This window comes from Oreochromis niloticus, linkage group LG7, assembly GCF_001858045.2.
Source record: "Oreochromis niloticus isolate F11D_XX linkage group LG7, O_niloticus_UMD_NMBU, whole genome shotgun sequence".
Lineage (NCBI taxonomy): Eukaryota > Metazoa > Chordata > Actinopteri > Cichliformes > Cichlidae > Oreochromis > Oreochromis niloticus.
Window position 1 is genome coordinate 22,627,048 of NC_031972.2, and position 18,687 is coordinate 22,645,734.

Sequence of the window (18,687 nt, forward strand, 5' to 3'; positions counted from 1 at the left end):
GCCAATGTTAGGCTCCAGTTAGCTAATGGTAACCGAAATTATGCGATAAGCAAATTAGTAATTAACATATATAATGTGAGTTAATATTGTTTGTATATTCTTTCAGTCTAAATTAACTGACTATTACAAACTTGCATCGGTGTCTGTAGTAAGTGGTGGTACCTGCAGTGTCTTAACCATTAAACAAACTAATGTAGGGTCGGGATATGACTAGTTTGTTGAAACATGTCTGCTGCCAATGTGACTGCGCACACATGGTAACATTACCAGCACATAGCCACAGCCACTATAAACATGCTAAAAGGTCAATCTAGCTTCTGTAGTCAGCAGCTGGAAGACTCAACACAGACCCAAGATTCAGTGTAACGGTTATCTAAATGTTGTGTGTCCTGTTTGTAAGCCCAGAAAAAGAAATTAAATAAAATGACGACCTTGAGCTTCAAGCTAATGTAACCGTAATGCTATAGCATAAAGCTAATGCAATGATGAGGTTGTTAAATTAGTAAAAATACAGTAAATATATCCAACATGAATTATTTATATTTTTGGTTTAAACATAATTAAGTCTCACGCCTTTCACTTGTTTTAGAAGGATGGTCAGTCTTTTAAAACCAGTCATATCAAAATAACAGAAAATAGTTATGTTTTCTGTTGAAACTCCACCCCCCAGGGTGTGTTCTGCGAGGGAAAATTCACTGTGGTGGTCTGCCATTTTTTGTCTTCGCTTCGTTTACCTTTGGTGCTGAGCTTTACTTTGTCGAGGTAAACTGAAAACTACATGTTTGAGAGGAAACGAAGAGAACATCCATTAGATGGGGAAGTTTTTCTCATGAATTGCCGTTGAGCAACATAATGGAAAAAACAAGTCATTCCTTAAGTTAACTAACGATAATGCTAGCTTAAGCTGCGGGACAATATTATGTGCATTAGCTTTTTTTCAGTGTGTGCCCAGTCACATTCGCTTGTTTTTTCTCAGTGAATACAGACTAACAAACTTGTGTCCATTTAGTTAACTGGTTGTACCTAAAATGTTTTAGTTAAACAAGCTAGTTTGCCATGGGGTGGGCTCTGTGTGTGTGTGTGTGTGTGTGTGTGTGTGTGTGTGTGTGTGTGTGTGTGTGTGTGTGTGTTCAGGGGGGTCTTCACTAAAGTCGGTTTATTTAGGGCATGACACCTATGCAGCACTCATTAGGAGAGGAAGTGCATGACCTGGGGCTTTATTTCATGTTCTGGGGCAGTGAATGTAATGTTCTGATAACATGTTAAAGACACACAAAAACCCAACAAATTATTTTAACTGATTTATAGAGAGACTGAGAGGAGGGCTTAAAGAGATAAAAAAAAAAAAAAAAATGACAATATAAATATGTTAAATATGTTAAGTTTCTGGGTCATTTTCAGAACTGCAAAATGGCCAGAAGGAGGCAACTGCTGTGGTTGCAAACAGGCTTTGGGTGGTATGGAAGTAAGGGCAACTATGGAACTGCTCAGCAACATGGGACCCATAGCTAATAAATAGTAATATGACACAAATAACAACTTTGTGTGGATGTAACCTTGTGAGATCTGAGATTTTGACAGCATTTTTATGTGACAACTTCTCTTTTTAGATAAATGCAGAGTTTAAGCGCATTACCACCATGCCACTGCAGTCCAGATTACTCTCGCAGATAGATGTGCTATCTGAAAAACTAATAAAGGTCTTCAAAAGGCGAAGAGGACAAATAGGAAGAAGACTTCAGAACATTCTGGAGCCCACGGCCCAGGTAAGAAAAAAAATAATTTGTGTATACACTTTAGGGAAAATAATTTTTACAAAATGCTGCTTGTCACTCTATGCCAGGAGTACGTTGAAAATCACCTGGGATTTTCACAATTTACCATGGGTGCGTTTTTTTTTTTCTTTTACCTGGATTAGAACTATGTGTGGAGTTCATAGTTGAACACCTCTCTATGCTCTGACAGTATTCTGCTTCTTTGCATGGAGATTTCACTTCAGAAATGCATTACCTTTTTAAGCATTCTGAGGACTCAAATCACATGCTGTAATGAATCCATTTTTGTTCACCTAATGTGTTAATGTTAACATTTTTTGGAATAGTGACACAGATTAAAATAAGATTTGGTATAATGTTCTTTGACCAGTGTTCTGTTTAATTAAATTTTGGAATTCTGCATTTTCTAGGCCACAGATGAAGCCATTATCCAACGATCTAATAAGGAAACAACCATGGGAATTTACATCATAAAGTCAAGAGATGCCAATGGCAGCCCTGAGGACATCGGGATGGTCCTTGAAGGCCAGAGAGTCTGGCAGGATTTGGATAACTATACCCTAGCAGCTGCAATGCTGTTTGAACTAATGTACACTTTGAACCTCACCTACCCACTGGAAAAGTATACCTTCGAGGTATTATAGAAACTGGTTATGGAGCTCAAAAGGAACAGCCTTTCAAAGAAGGCCCAGGTTTTCAGGACCAGACTGTACGATTGAACAGTTTTCCAGTTATGATGTGGGAACACCATGTTTACCTCTTCGAATATGTACCATCCTTTCTTTTAAGCCAGCACTGGTAAAGTTGCAGTACATAGTGAAACTTATTTTTCTGGCACTTTTCAACTTGGGGCCTTTATTACTGCAGTGTTCAGTGTTCACTTTTCAAGCCATGGCTCTTTTGAAAAAAAATTCAAACTTTGAATGTCCATTTTTCTCAATGGAAATGGTGCCTTGCACCAATTTCACCAGTTTGCAATTTTTTTTCCCAAGGTGCACCACTACAAACAGATTGCATGGTCTAGTATTAGTGATTGTGATGTTTAGTGATAGAAGCAAGCCAATACTAATCAGTTTAGGTCTCTTGGTTTTGTGCCTGTGGGTTATAATGTTATTTTAAGTCTCTTCTTTGTGTCATTTTAATAATTACACCCCTGTTGCCATATTACCTTATGGCTCTTACATTTAAAAAACTATTTTTTACATAAGCGTGATGTCATAAGGCCCCACAATGTTGAATCCAGGTTACAGCAGATAACTTTGAGGAATGTTGTGGAATGTTTTTCAAGAGATGCATTGTACAAATATGACTCATGTATATTTTGGAAGCCTGAATTGAAAGTCCATTGGTACAACTGTGTAGTATTTTCAAAAATACAGGTCATTGTTCAAAAATGTTTTGCTTTTTTCTTTGATTGAAGAGAAAGTGTACAGTACATACAGTAAGATCAGCCTTAATTTAGTTTTATTTATTGAACACTCAATTATATATTAGATTATATATTATATATTAGAAATTTGTTATAAAATAAAATAAGCTTACCATAAAATAATCTTGTCAATATAACACATAGTAGTCCAATACAATTAACACAAAAAGTTCATGTCTGATAAACAAGTGGTTTCTATAAATATTTGACCGGAATGAAAAACATAACAACAACATAAAAAAGTCACGTTCATGTTACCAGAAAAATGTGTGCAGGTATAACATAAAAAACTAAAGTTAACTTAATTTCGTGCAACCGATTACAATAATTTTTTTATGTTTATCCCACTGATTATTTTTTTCAGTGCATGCACGATGGTGTGTGTATGCTTTTCTGCCTCTTATAACCCCAGTGATTTTCCTTTGGTTTGAAATCTCATGTGATTTTGTGAAATCGAGTAACTAACCACCAGTGTTGGGTAAGTTACTTTAAATTAGTAACTTAGTTACATTACTAGTTACTTCTCTAAAAAAGTAACTCAGTTACTTCAAGTTACTCGTTACTTTCAAAGTAACTAGTTACTAGGGAAAGTAACTTTGGTTTTACTCAGAATTCTCTTGTTAATGTGTTGCTTCCGTAACTGGATACCCAGCAAGATTGTCAGTCTTCTATCTTGCTTACATGCCACAAGTGCACTGTGCCACCTACCAACAGAAAGGAAAAAATAATGTGCACATTTCCACGAGAGAAATCCCACGCCTGGACCGTCGTTGACCACCGCCATGATTCTAGCCTGCTTTTTACATCCAACACAAAAACTGCAGTCATGGTGCTTTTGATTGTACTCAGAACTTGGAAATTCTGCCTTCTGAATAGGAAGATGTAGGTAACACCAGACTGCAGATGAGCTGCATACAGAGCTGGACTGGGACAAAAAAATCGTCCCAGGCATTTTGACTAGAGACCGGCCCACCATTATAGGAAAAATCATAAAGCCTTTGAATGAAAATAAACACTGTTGTGACAGTGATGTACACTGTTCTGATGGTATATATGTATCAATCTATCAATTGTTTGTTGTAAGACTCAGATAATTATTTTTTTTTAAAGCTAGACATTTTAAATGAGAATAATAAAGAAAAGTATTTCCTTGTCCCCCCCTTTCCCTGTTAATGCCCTACCTGCCCCCCTGGCAACACTTTGCTAGACCCGCCCCTGCACAGTTACCAGCTGTCAGCTACTTAGAAAAGGATCCTGGTGTTATTTGTCTCTCAGAAACAGTTCATAACTTCCCTTCAACTCATTCATGTCACCTAAAAGGTAAACCTGTTTCTACATCACCTGTTCAGCTCTGATGATTCAGTAAGGACATCTCCTGGTTTCATCTGCATGTTTCCCTCTCACCAGATAAACAAACCGATATCATGACCAGCAGCTTTACAGCTGTGGCTCCAGCAAACATCAGCTGATACTAGAAATTAATATTAAATAAATTCTAACAACAGCTGATCAAGCTTAAACGTGCTGCTGTTGTTTAACACGACATCCACTGGTTTCCTCTTTCTGGCGCAAAGTGGGCGATAAATAAACAAGAGAGCAAAGCCGATCAGCTGATCATTGATCAGTTTCATGATTGAAGTAGAAACAGGAGAGGAGCGAATGAGAGAAGAAGAGGCAGCTGTGCAGCTTCAGCTTTGTGTCTTTTTCATTGTAGCTGAAGTCCGGGACAAACTGTGTTCCTTTTCACCTCAGTACGAAACGCGTAATATTTTCTCTGAATACCAGACGATTCTGTTTTTTACTGGACGGTTGGCAACTCTAATAATTAACCTTATGAACAAAATAAAGTTCAACATCAGTAACATAGCACCCACCCAGCTGTATAGAAACTCCGTCATGCTAGCTAGCACGCAGTACGAAAATGTCAGAATACCGAAAATAAACTCCACCTAAACTTGGTTTATATCTGACTCTGATAGACTGCAGGTCATAACTTCTTACCTGAAGTTCAGTTCACCTGACACTCGGACCGGCGGCCACTTCGGGTCTCTCCTCTTGCCTCCCTTTTCCTTCATCCACCTGCTGGCTTCCACCACTTGCTAATGTTATTGAATCTGTGGAAGCTCCGCGATATCCACCACACGAAGTAACGAGTAACGAGCCTATCTAAATCCCAGTAACGAGTAACGCGTTCCTGGTTTTGGCATAATAACTAGTTACCGTGCTCGTTACCACAATAATAACGTAGGTACTGTAACGCGTTACTTAATAACGCGTTAGTCCCAACACTGCTAACCACCCTTGCTAGACTGTATCACTTCATCTCAGTAAGAATAAATTAATAACAAGTATTAAGATGTTGAATTTCATGCAGATTAAATTATGTTCAACATAGAAACATATAATTATTTTGTTCAAATTACAAGTTAGAGTCTTGTAAATGTAATGACCACCCAATTTCACTTTTTAGGTTGTCAGGTTTACGCATAAAAAAACACTTTGGTGAAGCTTAGATAAAGATGGGCTTTGGGTTTGACTTACTTTGTCATAGCTACAATAATATTTGTGCAAAGGTCACACAAAAGTCTTATTTAAAATTCATATTAATTATCACAACAGGAAAACAAATGTGAGTCACCTGGGTTCTTGCCAGTGTGGTAGCTTGCATATAGCCACTAGAGGGCGAGGTTACAATTAAAATGTGACCGAATATGTGGCATTCAGGAGAATCTGCTTTTTTGCTAAAATGATCAGGTCCTTACTAGCGCTAAACTGCTTTTCTTCTTTAAACCCATCATCTGATCATTTTCTTTTACTTACCTGATTCAGGGTCGCAACTCGCTTATCCAGCTGTCATGAGCCAAGAGGGTCATGCCACTGTATCACATTCACACTCACATCTACAGCCAATTTATAACCATTTATTAATATAACATGAATGTTTTTGGACTGTGACAGGAAGCCAGATTACCTGGAGAGAACCCACCACTTTCTTGGCATGACAACACAGCGAACCACGGCACCATGCCGCCCTCTTAAATTCTTTTTACGTCTTTCATTTTCCCTTCACATACTTTCTGGAAGATGCTCCAAGAAATTCAAGCTTCTTGTCATCGTAAATGTCAAAGCAGAACATGATGCATATTTGTTTACTCATTCACTTCTTTCATTCAGCATGCTGTTGACTGCATGTTGGTAGTTTAAGCTCAGTGGTAACATGTCAGTCAAGTCCTCTTTAAAACCAGTGTTGTCTTTTACTTCCTGCATGTGTACCGTATGAGGCTTGAATCGCAAATAAAGCAAATCTGAAACTGAATGTATATAAAAAAGGAAAAACACTTGTGGTTTATGAAGCCAATTCACCTTAAGAAACAAGCATATACGTTCATTTTCTCAGTCTTGCATAAGTTACTGTGAACCTGAAACACTTTTCCATATTTCCACCTTTTACAGTAACATAACAGCCACATTGGTCCTGAAGCCAAAGCAGCATACCTTTTTACTTATTGGCAAATCCTTATTGTTGATAATGATCTTCTGTCTCAGCTTACCGCCCACTTATGTCAGCAGAGGGCTGAGTGTACAGTATGCATTAGCACATACGGTTTGCCGGAGGTTTTCTTGCTTTGCTGTTATTTCTCTTGCACTGTCTGGTACATCTGCAGTGCTGTGTTCATTCACCTACACAGGACTATTTAGGGATAATTATTAACATGTTGAAGTAAATATAAAGAAATGACCTCCGTGTGTGACCTTGCTATCGGTGCATTCCTCGAGATATAAAGTGTCGTCGCTTGAGTTTGCTGTATCGACTTATTGTCACCCTGTCTAGTCGTTTTTTGCTGTAGTTACATATGTCCTGTCGAGTCATTCTTTCTAAGTGGTCTTTTATAATGTTTACCTTGATTAGCTCATATATTACAGTACACAGTAAAATACCAAATCCTCTTTCTGTCTTGTGAATAGAACTTACCAAAGGTGCTTGTAAAAAAGGATTAAACTGAACGCAATAAAACAAAATGATTTCTTTGAAAGCTTTTGTATCACAATATATATATAACAATGCGATAAGGCAGAAAATGACATTACAAATTTAAAATGTTTTAAAGAACTTACACACCTGTAATAAGACAGAGATCAATAAAGGGGCACAAACTTTGCACGATAAGTATGCAGCGCTAAACAACACAGCAGCCTTTTGGGGCCTCTAAAACTTCAAGACAGCCTTAAAAACGCCTTCTATTTTCCTTCTTAAACGGTTTCATGCTATAAAAACAGGCCAGATGAAATAGCAAGGAGCCCGCTTATACGGTAGAACATGTCACCAGATTGGCCAGGGAACAAACAAACATTACAGAAAATATGGATGTCAGGATGTCATGGATCTGGAGACCAGTGCATTCTCATTTTGTACACTGATCACTCACTAGGACCGCCATAAAGCATACTCTGCTTTTTCATCCATTTTGCATTAGAAGTGACCAAAATATAAGAAAATGAACGTCTTGCTTCACTGAAGAAGAACTGAAACTAGTAACTGAGACCATGAGGTCATAAATGAAGCAAGTAATGGCATTTTTCAAATATCTATAAAATCAGACTTCTTTTTGCAGCTGAGAATGGAAGTTTAAAGATGCCTCTTCATTGACTTGACTTTTATGGGCTCACAGCTCCTATTTAGAGTTGTTTTGGTTCCACCTAGTGTTCACCTTGACCGCTGCACACTACAGCATTACCTGGGCTTACTTTTCAGACACTGAGCTGTAAGTTTATACTTTATGTGACATTCCCTATAACTTGATTAGAGCATGCAGTACTGCCTCCCAAATCAAGATAGCATCTTGTTAAGTAATTGAATCAAATGATAAAGGGCTGACTTAGCAAATGAGGAACTGCTACCAATTAAACAAATGGACTTCATTGACTAGATGGTGATGAAAATGCTGCACTGTAAAAACAGCTAGATGCCAGCAACATCCATCTTTTTGTTGCTTTTAAAGATGTGGAAAGCATATAAATTTCACTCTCTATAATGCAATTAATGAATCCTTAACACAGCATCAACAACAAGGACAAGAAAAAACACAAATCTCTGCACAGTTCACTGATCTTTGGTTTAATTGTTTTTAGAAAGCGTCAAATAAGGCACAGCGAAATGTAAAAAGCACAGATGAACAAACTGTAATAAAAAAGCCAATGTTGTAGATTCCAGAGTAAACACATGGCTGAATGTTGGAGTGACATTTTCTTTACTCGCCTCCACAGAGCTGGAGCAGAATTTTGCGGTAGTCACCAGATGTGTCTCCCTGGGGGGGGGTTAAAAAAAAGAAAAAAGAAGAGCATATTTTTAAGACTTCAAGGCTTCTGAACGCCCCCCCCCCCCCCAAGAATTCTCTTTAATATTATCTTGCAACATTTCAAAACAACATAAGGACATTACATAAAGTCAGAAGTGCATATATTACACCCCAGCTGATGTATTGCAAAGCTTTTGCTTACGACAGGGCGTTACCGTCCCCCGTCTTTGGTGCCTCACCTTGATGAAGGAGTGTAGAGTCTTTCCATACATCTTCAGGAACTGTGCTTTAATGTCCAACATGTCAATCTCAGCCCTGGCTACCATTATCCGGATAAGGACGGTGTCTGTAGTGCCCAGGCCCTGGAAAGAGAGAAACAAAAACTGTATTTGTACTGCACTGGACTCTGTCGCAGACTATAACAGCCTCGGACTGATTTCGTTTTGGCCTAATTCATAATATATTATGGCATACAGTGCTGTGCAAAAATCTTGAGCCACTTTTATTTTTATTCTTACTTCCAAGACGCCTGACTTCCTTGTACAAAGTAGTTTTGAGCAATCATTATTCAGGCTCTCTGAAGGTCTTTCAGATTTTTTCCTTTGGACAATGGTTGATTTTTCCACTCATTTCCATTTTCACAGCAATGTCTTTTGTTTGCTTGTTTGTTCAAACCACTTAACACTAAACTATGAATTATAGAAGCATAAAAAAATCTAAGGGAAGCTTAGCAAAGAACCAAGTTTAAATTGTGTCTTTAGGCATTTTGTGACAGGCTACAGTAACAGCCTGTCACAAAAATTGTTTTTGTTCAAAAACACAATTTGCTCCTTTTCCTTTAGTTGAACCTACAAAAACATAATAATAATAGTAATGTCAAAAATGACAAAGTTTGACAGGTGTGAAATTGTATTTTTGTACCAACAAGGTGCTATTAGCTGAAACCTGGGCAAATCTCAGCATGCTGTGCAGTGTGTCCTTAAAAATTTGGAAGAAACTGTGAGAACAAAAGAAAAAGTGGCAGGCTTAAGAAACCATCTACATCAGATCAACAGTATCTGAAAGTCATGTCCTTAAGAAATTTAAAAAAAAAAAAAAATCCAACAAAGACCTGATGCAAGGCTGGCTGCATCTCAGGAGGTAGAGGGGGTCGCCTACCAACTGAGTGGTCGGTGGTTTGATGCATGTCTGCATGGCTAAATATTTCTGGGAAATATACTGAACTCCAAGTTTCCCCTGATGCATTCTTTAGAGTGTGTGAATGTTAGACAAGTACTGTTTGAAGAAGGAAAAATATAGTTATATAGGTATATAGGTAAATATAAGTGTTTTATATACCATAGTGGGCCATGTGCCACAGGACCTGAAAGATACATCCCGCTCTTCAGCTGATCAATCTATTGTTTGCCATACCCTCATCAGAAATGAGCTCAATAGCTGTCAAGAAGCCATTAATGTTGAGGTCCAACTTCAACATTAATGAAGCAGAGAACAGGACAAAAGGCAGCCAACATCCAGAGTTGAACTATACTTGCAGACTATTTAAAGAAATTACAAGAAAAACTGTCTGAGAGAGTTCAGGCTGTGTTGAAGTATAAAGGTTGTCATACCAAATATTGACTTTGCAGGCTCATTATAATTGCACAAGCTCTGTTTTTGCCTTATATGCTGTATTTCCATGTATGTTTGCACACATTTTAATAAATCTCTGAACCCATTTCCATTTTCCTAGCAAAATATACAGAAATGAGGGGGTGACAGGAGGCTCTTGCATACAGTAGCACTTAATAGAAGTCATTCTTTATATTTGTGGTTGTTTTATGATAGATCTGGAAGTGGAAGAAAGAAAAGTAGCTATGTATCACTGCATGAAATATTTACCTTCATTGATTTGTATAATCGCTCAGCAAAAAAAGCCGGCTTGTTCCTGATGCATTTCACTGCAAAGTAGAAAACAAATAACTGCGCATAAGATGCAAATCGTAGTGTATGATGCAGAAAAACAATTTATTCTACTTGATTAATATATTAAAAAAAATGTGAACAGCAGCATTTATTTGATCTCTTGTGACTGAAAAGTAGGCCTTCAGTCGACCTGCAATTCCTAATTTTGTGGATTTTTAAATATTTAGTGTCCACTGATCAGTGTATTTGTGTGTTTCTGCACTAAACTTTACACAGACCACCTGGTAAGTCAGCAGCAAATATTGTAAGCTTGCTTATTTATTTATTTCTGTGCTATTTTGAACCCACGTGTATCTTAGACTTCATCTGAAGGATCACGTAACTGAAAAGACCCACCTATAGCCAGAAAGACGTCTTCCAGGCAGCCAGACATCTCCCTCTTGATGCTCTCCTCAATGTCTCTTCCAGAAATCTTCTGATACTCCTGAAACACTGGAGCGGGAAATAACATGATTCATAAGGAAGTTGCCAATAGTGACCTGATGACTCACTAATTAAAAGATTATGTGATTTAACAAGTGATTTTGGTCATAAATTTGATATAATCATTAACTCAAATTCCTTTGGTGACCAATTTAAGGAAGTGAGGCAATGCAAAGTATTTTCACATGACACAAAGCATTTATAGTACCTCGCAGCAGATGGTTTCGGTTCCTCACACAAAGCACTGTGAGGAATTTAACTTCATCTGTGCCCCATCGAGCCTCACCAGCCTCATAGATTTCCTACAATCACAGACATAAAATTGTTGTCAACCAGTCTCTACGCCTGTGTAACAGAGGAGTTAAATACACCATTTTCCCTTATGACCTGAACCTTTACCTTGGCATCTTGAATAGCCTGGGCCTCGTCCACTGTGGTGCCTTCATCCCGTCCAGCCTGCAAAACAGGAGATGTGTCAGCTCAAGAGAACATGCGTACAAGATTAAGCAACAGAAAAAAGTAATATTAACTGGTTATTTTATTATGCAGAAGTGACTCATTCTTCCTCTTCCCTGAAGAAAAGATATTAGATAAAGGTTCAACTGACATTTTACAAGTAAGGCTGAACCTGCTAGTAAATACCAGGAGGTTAATACTTCATACTTATAATCTACACAGCTTGGCTTTGTTCTATTTGACAATGGTAGTATTTGCGATGCTGCATGCAAATACCACACTAAAGTCCAAAATGTTTTGTTTTCTTACTTTTTTGTTTGCTAAAATTGCAAAAGTTCTAAATTTTAAAACAAGCCGAATTTATTTTTCTGTTGTTTATTTTCGATGAATTTTAACTTAAAGCTGTCAAACAGTGTCCGTTCTTTGGATTAACACAGTTTGGTAAAAATGCAAAATAGATAAATATTCACTTATGTCAGCTTTGTAAATGATCAGACGTCCGATAAAAGCTTTGTAAGCAAACCGGAACAGAGCAGCGGTTTGCTGGATGAGGATTTAGGGCAGTTACATCAGAAAATGTTCAACAAATGACTTCTTTTTTTTTTTTGTGACACGTTTTGGAGATACAGTGAAGTTCAGATAAGCATTGGAAATATTAGAAAATTCAGTTGGTCTGGACGGTGTAATTGCTTGTCTACTTTTGCGTCTCTGGCCAGCGTTTCGCACACTGAATAACACTATAAAAAGGTCATGGGTCAAAGTTTGCTCACCGTGAGTAAAGAGACCAAAACCCTTTGAAACATTCCAGATGTATCCCCAATTATATCATCTTCCAGTTTCTTCTCATATTCTGCCATTAATAAAAAAAAGACATAAAATCATGTGAAATTGCACTTTTTTAGTTTTTATTTTAAAATTACACTTACCACTAAACATGTAGTTCACTAAATGTATATTAGGCTCTGTTGGTTGTTACTACTCGTAAGAAAGATGCTGTTAAGTTGCTACTTGCTCAACTAGTTCAGTCAGTCAGTAAATGTGTCCAACTACCGTAGGCACTAATAACAGCTTCTCATGTAAACGTTAGCCATACAGTAGATCAAGACTGAGCACTCTGGAGGATTCTTGTCGATGGCTTATACCGCAGGAGGCGTGTTAGACACAAGTAATATAGTAGATTCTCAGATTTCTACATTATGAGCAACAGCTCGTGGGAAGAATAATATTTACTGCAGGCTTAAAAGGGAGCCATAATCCAGATTTCTATGAGATTCAAACAAAACAAAAACAAAAAACAGATTCAGAAGCCAAATATTGACATTCGCGTTCAGTTAATATTCATTGTTTTTAATCTAAAATGTCCAACTATTATGCTCTATAGAACAACACAACAAAGCAGACAAATCACTCAAGGAAAGGTTACTGAAAACCACTTTATAAATACTTTCCAGCTACTCTCATTTCATCCACAGAGGAACAATTCAGCAACAATAAACTGCCACACAGAGAGCAGCAGTGGCTTTTATGAATAATTTACAACATCCAGTGTTTTCTAATAAAGGAGGTCGTTGCAACTCCTAACAAAACACAGAGTTTTGTTGGTGCTACACAATATCATATATCATTGCTACCAGCTGGTAGAGAGACCTGAGGAGGTGACACTCTTACCTTTCTTGTAGACGTCGTCGATGAGTTTTATTTCCTCATTTGACCTTGAGGCGAGGATATCGATGAGACAAGCCTCTTCGGTTCCAGCCCCCTGTAATAAATCAGTATGCCGTAAGCTGCACATTGGGAATTAAAGGAAAAGGCTGGCGGTATTCAGTATATTTGTTATTGTCACATAATCCCACTTCCTGAGGTTCCCAGTCCCAAGCAAATTTCTTCAATATTTTCCCCAAATCGCTTCACACTGTTATAAACAGTGCAACTGTTTAAGTATACATGTATACAAGTTGAGCTACGGATTAATACATATTTGTAAAACAGCAGAGGGCTGATACTGTGTGCAGGATTAGCTCAAAATAAACTACAGTATGTAAATAACAGCAACAGAGGTGTGTCATTTAAAGACTGTGAACATAAATGATGATTTGTGTGACATAAAAATAACAGACTTTGCATACACAGATAATACATGTTGGCCTTGGGGACAATAGGAAAATATACAGGTGCATTACTAAATGGTAAATGGCCTGTATTTATATAGCGCCTTTCTAGTCCCTAAGGACCCCAAAGCGGTTTACATATCCAGTCATTCACCCATTCACACACACATTCATACACTGGTGATGGCAAGCTATGTTGTAGCCACAGCCACCCTGGGGCGCACTGACAGAGGCGAGGCTGCCGGACACTGGCGCCACCGGGCCCTCTGACCACCACCAGCAGGCAACGGGTGAAGTGTCTTGCCCAAGGACACAACGACCAAGACTGTCCAAGCTGGGGCTCGAACCGGTAACCTTCCAATTACAAGACTAGCAGCTCAATCAAAAACCTCTTCACTCACCTTCATTGCATTTCTGAGCTCGTAGGCATCGTATACAGGCGCCAGCATCAGCAGACCCAGAACAACACTCCTGAAGTTCCCACTCAGCTCTGAGGACAGATCATCAGCCAGGTCCTGAAGGGGGATGGAAACAGATGAATGTTCTTATTGTTTTAAAATTAGTCCTGCATTTATTACTTCTATTGTATTAGAAGTAATAAAGTATTGTAAGTATTGTCATGATGTCCTAAAAACCCTCTGAAAAGCTTTCAGGTGATTGAAAATGCTGCAGCAAGAATACTGACAGTGTCTACAAAGAGAGCACATTTCTCCCATATTGGCTCCTTGTCATTGGCTCCCTGTTAAATCCAGAATCAACTTTAAAATCCTTCTCCTCACATACAATGTGTTGAATAATTAGAGTCTAGCTTATGTACTATATCATCCCAATGGAGCACTTCACTCACAGGATATTTAAAGTAGACCAGGAGGCAGAGCCTTCAGCTTTCAGGCCCTGCTTCTGTGGAACCAGCTTCCAGCTTGGATTCAGGTCTCTACAGCGTCTCTACTTTTAAGATTAGGTTAAAAACTTCCTTTTTGATAAAGCATGTAGTTATGTTGGAACAGGTGAATCTAATCCTCACTTAGCTATCCTGCAATAGGACTAGGCTGCTGGGTAGCTTTACTCACCTCTTTTCACTCTCTGTGTGTTTACACAGCACTCTGTGTTTAATCATTAGTTATTATTAATCTCTTGCCCTCCACAGTGTGTTTTTGTCTTTTGGTCCCTCCCCTCACCCCTAACCGTTCATGGCAGATGGCTGCCTTCCCTAAACCTGGTTCTGCCAGAGGTTTCTTCCTGTTAAAAGGGAGTTTTCCCTTCCCACTGTTGCCAAGTGGTTGCTCATAGGGGGTCGCCTAATTGCTCAGGTTTTCTCCGTATTATTATAGGGGCTTTGACTATGGAAGTAGAATATAAATCACCTTGAGATGACTGTTGTTGTGATTTGTCGTGATATAAAAAAAACTTAAGTTGAATATTTAAGTGAATTTATTAGGCTGTGCCAGTGTAACAAACGCAGACTGTCTACAACATTCAGTTGAGTGAAATGGATTTATGTTGACCATGACTTCACTCATTCCAACAGCATTTGGGTCTCCACTAGAGGGTGTGGTTCTTGGAAAGAGTTTTGATGAAAAGAGGAGCTTGTTCCACTCGGCCCCACCCCTTCCCCGTGTGGGTGTCCACGTGTGCAACATGACTCACTTTTCCTGACTGCAACAACTCTGCTCACTCTGCTGTTCCCATAGCTCCCCTCAATGAACTTTCAGTTGCTTTTAATGACTTTGTACCAGATGTGCATTGTGTACAGTGTGCAGGGAGATAAATATTATCTTAATATGTCAATACAATAAAGATCTCAGGCTTCCCGTTTTGTTAATATATTGAGCCCCATAATCAGGAAACAACCGAAGTGACAGTGGGTAACACATCTCTGTGGGTTCAGCTTGTGTTTTTTATTGACTCAGACCTTCCCATTCTAGAAAACTCACAAGCCCCTCTCTGTATTAACCTTTATTTGCAAGAGTTATTTATTTCTGCTTTGCAGTTAAAGGTTAACTTGCACCTTATCACCTTACCCCACCTATAATAAGGACAGTGAGAGTACACACACATCTTCAGTTATGAATGGAGCATGTTTGCTGCCTCTCACCTTCCCCACTGTTTGTTTGTAGGCCATTTTGATGCGCTGCCTCTGGGCAATAGTACGGTGGGCCAGGATCTCAATGAGAGCTGCCTCATTAGTGCCTGAAAGAAATTTCATAGACTCAGGTTATGTAATCTTAACCGCTGTCAATCATGATATAAAAGAAGCATATTTATTTCTTTTGCTGAAATGCATTTAAAAGCATAGGTTCGGTCATTTTACGTAGGCCGTAGAGTCGGGCGACACTGCTGCAGGCCTGGAAATTATCCTAACACAAGGTTGTTTGTTCCCATGGCCATAGAAACCATCTGTTTCCAATGGAGCTCAAACAAGAGTCAGGAGAAGATTATTAGAGTATCAAATCCTAACAGCTTAAACATTCCTCTCCATGAATTTGCTGAATTTGTTAACACTACCAAATGCTGAATGTTAGAGGGTATCTACATAGCACCTACACAGTATCTCCCTGCTTGGCTTTAAAACAGTATAATCCATGACAAAGCTAGTCTACTACTACAGCCTGCATGATAAGCAAGACTCATTTCCTTCCTTATCAGGAGTGAAAATGTTGTAAAACACAAAGGTTAAAGATTGGTAATCTTTTACTGTGACAGTGACTAAACAAATGGACTATAAAGGAAACACTAAGATACCCCATGACTGCGTGAGCACTGTGCAATGTTGAAATTAGTTTTCAAACTTTCCTTCAGAAGAAGGGAGAGACCAAGGAGAATTTATTTTTTCCCCATAGAGGTCTAAGGATATCTTTAGCTGATGGTCAGTGGGTGACAATGATGTTGGATCACTCACCAGCTCCTTTCATGGCTTCTCTAAGCTTCTGGGCATCTGCGTCGGGATTAAAATTAGCGGCTTCAGTCACGGTTCCACGGTTTCCGATCTGATTACAAATGACAAAACTACGATTATTAATCTATTAAACAGAAATTAAATAAGCAAACACAAAGCTTAAAGTACAACTCAATCATTTTTCCCATTCCTGCCATTAAAAAAAAAAAAATTATCACTATGTACACATGTGAAGGGTTTGACTTGATGTTTTGACATCAATTTGCTTGAATAAGTTTAACACATCTGTGTAAGAGCCACTTTTAAAGCCAGTATCCATTTCTCAGAAGCTTATCTGCCTATCGCAAATTCCATCTTTTTCAGTAAGTAGAAAAGTAAAGATAAGCAGACAAGCATTTGTAAACATTTTACAGAACTAATTAAAAATATATGTGTAATAAAGTATGTCTGATTATTGATCATTTATCCTAAAGTCAAAGGCATATGTGCTACAATGCATAATTATTCGTCTATTCATGAGTGTTAGATTATTTTACAGTTTTAAAAACCAGGATTGAATTGTAAGGGCTCTATAATCTTGTTTAGGGAACTTGCATTGAACATAAAAACAAAGCAAAACAAAACAATCTAATAAACTACCTTTATCACGGGTTGCTAAACCTTTACCCTTTCTTTAATTTGAATTGCCTGTCATTTCTGCTGTGTCGAAAGTACAATGACTCCCTACGGGTGATGCAAATTCACACTGACTACATGACCATGCAGCTGAGAGAGAGACTTACTGCTGCCATTGTAGAAGAGTGTAGATTTTCAAACTGGAGGTCCTGAAAGCTACAAAAGAACAGATTAAAAAAAATGCACAATGAGTACTTTATTACACTGCAGGGGCAGGAAGATGTTGCAGGTTTGAATGTGGCCTTCGTTAACCTTTGATCAATATTGTATGCAGGTCATCATCTCACAGAGGGTTTCCACCACACGACATTTCGTCACAGGTTCTCATGTGTCCTACATCTGTGGTGGTTTCCCGGGAGCTTATCTCATTAAACTTGTGTTTGTTTGGATACACCTGTAATTACTCCGAGAGGAAACCTGGTACACTCCCACCTGGTTTTATCCCTGTGGAGATCAACTTACCCTGTCCACTTCCATCCACTTATGATCCAGCACATTACATGTTTTTACCATAAATTATACATAACATGACTCATCTCCCAGTATTTGTCTGTGGAGATATTTGATATTCAAACACGGGAGCCTAAACTCTGCACTTAGGGTAAGGGCCACACCTTAGCGGTGTGTAGGCTAATGTAAATATGAAGCAATTCTTGCGTTTCTTGCTGTTGTCAAAGCGCAAAAGTGAAACCTAATATAAAAATCCTCATTTGCGTGAACAAACAAAGAGCTTGCTTTTCAGGGTAAACTCTTGCACTTGATCGTGCACGGAGTGGGAAAAGTTTTAACAACTGCTGGATTATAGTTTTCCTGTTAGTAAACCTGTTTGGGCTGCTCACGCTGATTCTTACGGCTTTGATTCTCCGAAAGCGGGCAAGTGGACTGCCAATGAATTTACAGAAAAGGATAAACTGAAAGCTGAAGCTCAAAAACGAAATAGACTCATAGTGCCAAAGACATTCTTGAAACTGAAACTTATTGATCGATGCCTTATAGATCTATGGTTCAGACGTGGTTAGATACGAAATATAAAGAGTGCATCGTATCGATTAAAAAGTCAGGAAGCAGAAGACTTTACAGTTAACTTGTCTTAACTCAGTGGGCACACCCTTCAGACAGACAGACAGAGGAGCTCCCGCCTAATCTCCATGCTAACAAAGTCACACCGCAAAACAACGTAAATAAATGACTGACCGGTGCTAAAGTATAGCTTACCTGTCCCGGAGACAAATCTACTGAGCCTGAAGTCAGACACGAAGGTAGAGCGTCACAGTCCAGCGAACTCTACAGCTTATAACTACCAGCTGTTTTTCTTGCACCTCCCACGGACGTCAGTTTTTTGCAGGGTCGTTTGCGTTGGGGTGCGTTCGCGGAGCGGCGGAATGTCGGCCAAGGCATTTACTTACAGGGGCAGAAAACAGTGGTCATTTTTGTTTTGTTCCACTGCAGAAAAAAAAAAAATTGACCTCAGAGTCAAAATTTTGAGATATGCAGATAAATTTTATGTTCTGTAAAATCTATTGTATATTATAAATATATTCGAATGTTTTTTTTTTATTTTCAATCACTTTATTCCATGAAATTGAACATACACAACGTAAATTGTAAAATAAAATTACATTATTTTGTCTCCATTGTTTTTTAATTAAACCTATAAAATCGA

At 38.4% G+C, this 18,687-nt stretch overlaps 2 protein-coding genes across 3 annotated transcripts in view; both read right to left on the reverse strand.

Moving 5' to 3' along the window:
* prlhr2b (prolactin releasing hormone receptor 2b) overlaps nucleotides 1–5,264 on the reverse strand; it is a 29,878-nt gene extending 24,614 nt beyond the window's left edge. The window contains exon 1 of the mRNA XM_025909418.1: nucleotides 5,206–5,264. The gene's annotated coding sequence lies outside the window, so the exon portion shown is untranslated. The remainder of the gene's footprint in view (nucleotides 1–5,205) is intronic.
* Nucleotides 5,265–8,297: 3,033 nt separating this feature from the next.
* Nucleotides 8,298–18,396, reverse strand: anxa4 (annexin A4). Of its 2 annotated transcripts, none has more exons than XM_003444308.5 (13): nucleotides 18,240–18,396; nucleotides 17,132–17,180; nucleotides 16,353–16,440; nucleotides 15,549–15,643; nucleotides 13,855–13,968; nucleotides 13,014–13,104; nucleotides 12,116–12,195; nucleotides 11,289–11,345; nucleotides 11,098–11,191; nucleotides 10,803–10,898; nucleotides 10,383–10,441; nucleotides 8,741–8,863; nucleotides 8,298–8,510 (listed from the first exon to the last, which is right to left on the reverse strand). In XM_003444308.5, the coding sequence occupies exons 2-13, from the start codon at nucleotides 17,138–17,140 to the stop codon at nucleotides 8,454–8,456; spliced, it is 963 nt and encodes a 320-aa protein (XP_003444356.1). In that variant the 5' UTR covers nucleotides 17,141–17,180; nucleotides 18,240–18,396; the 3' UTR covers nucleotides 8,298–8,453. The 2 variants fall into 2 exon arrangements, with proteins under 2 accessions (XP_003444356.1, XP_025765204.1); XM_025909419.1 differs by lacking the exon at nucleotides 18,240–18,396 and adding an exon at nucleotides 17,277–17,464.
* Between the last annotated feature and the right edge of the window lie 291 nt (nucleotides 18,397–18,687).

Excerpts from the sequence above, each read along its gene's own strand:
- anxa4 (XM_003444308.5), bottom strand. Across the intron at positions 13,105-13,854 it reads AGCTCAGAAATGCAATGAAG|GGGGCTGGAACCGAAGAGGC; the intron begins GTGAGTGAAGAG and ends GATTTATTACAG. Across the intron at positions 8,511-8,740 it reads CTCTACACTCCTTCATCAAG|GGAGACACATCTGGTGACTA; the intron begins GTGAGGCACCAA and ends ACCCCCCCCCAG.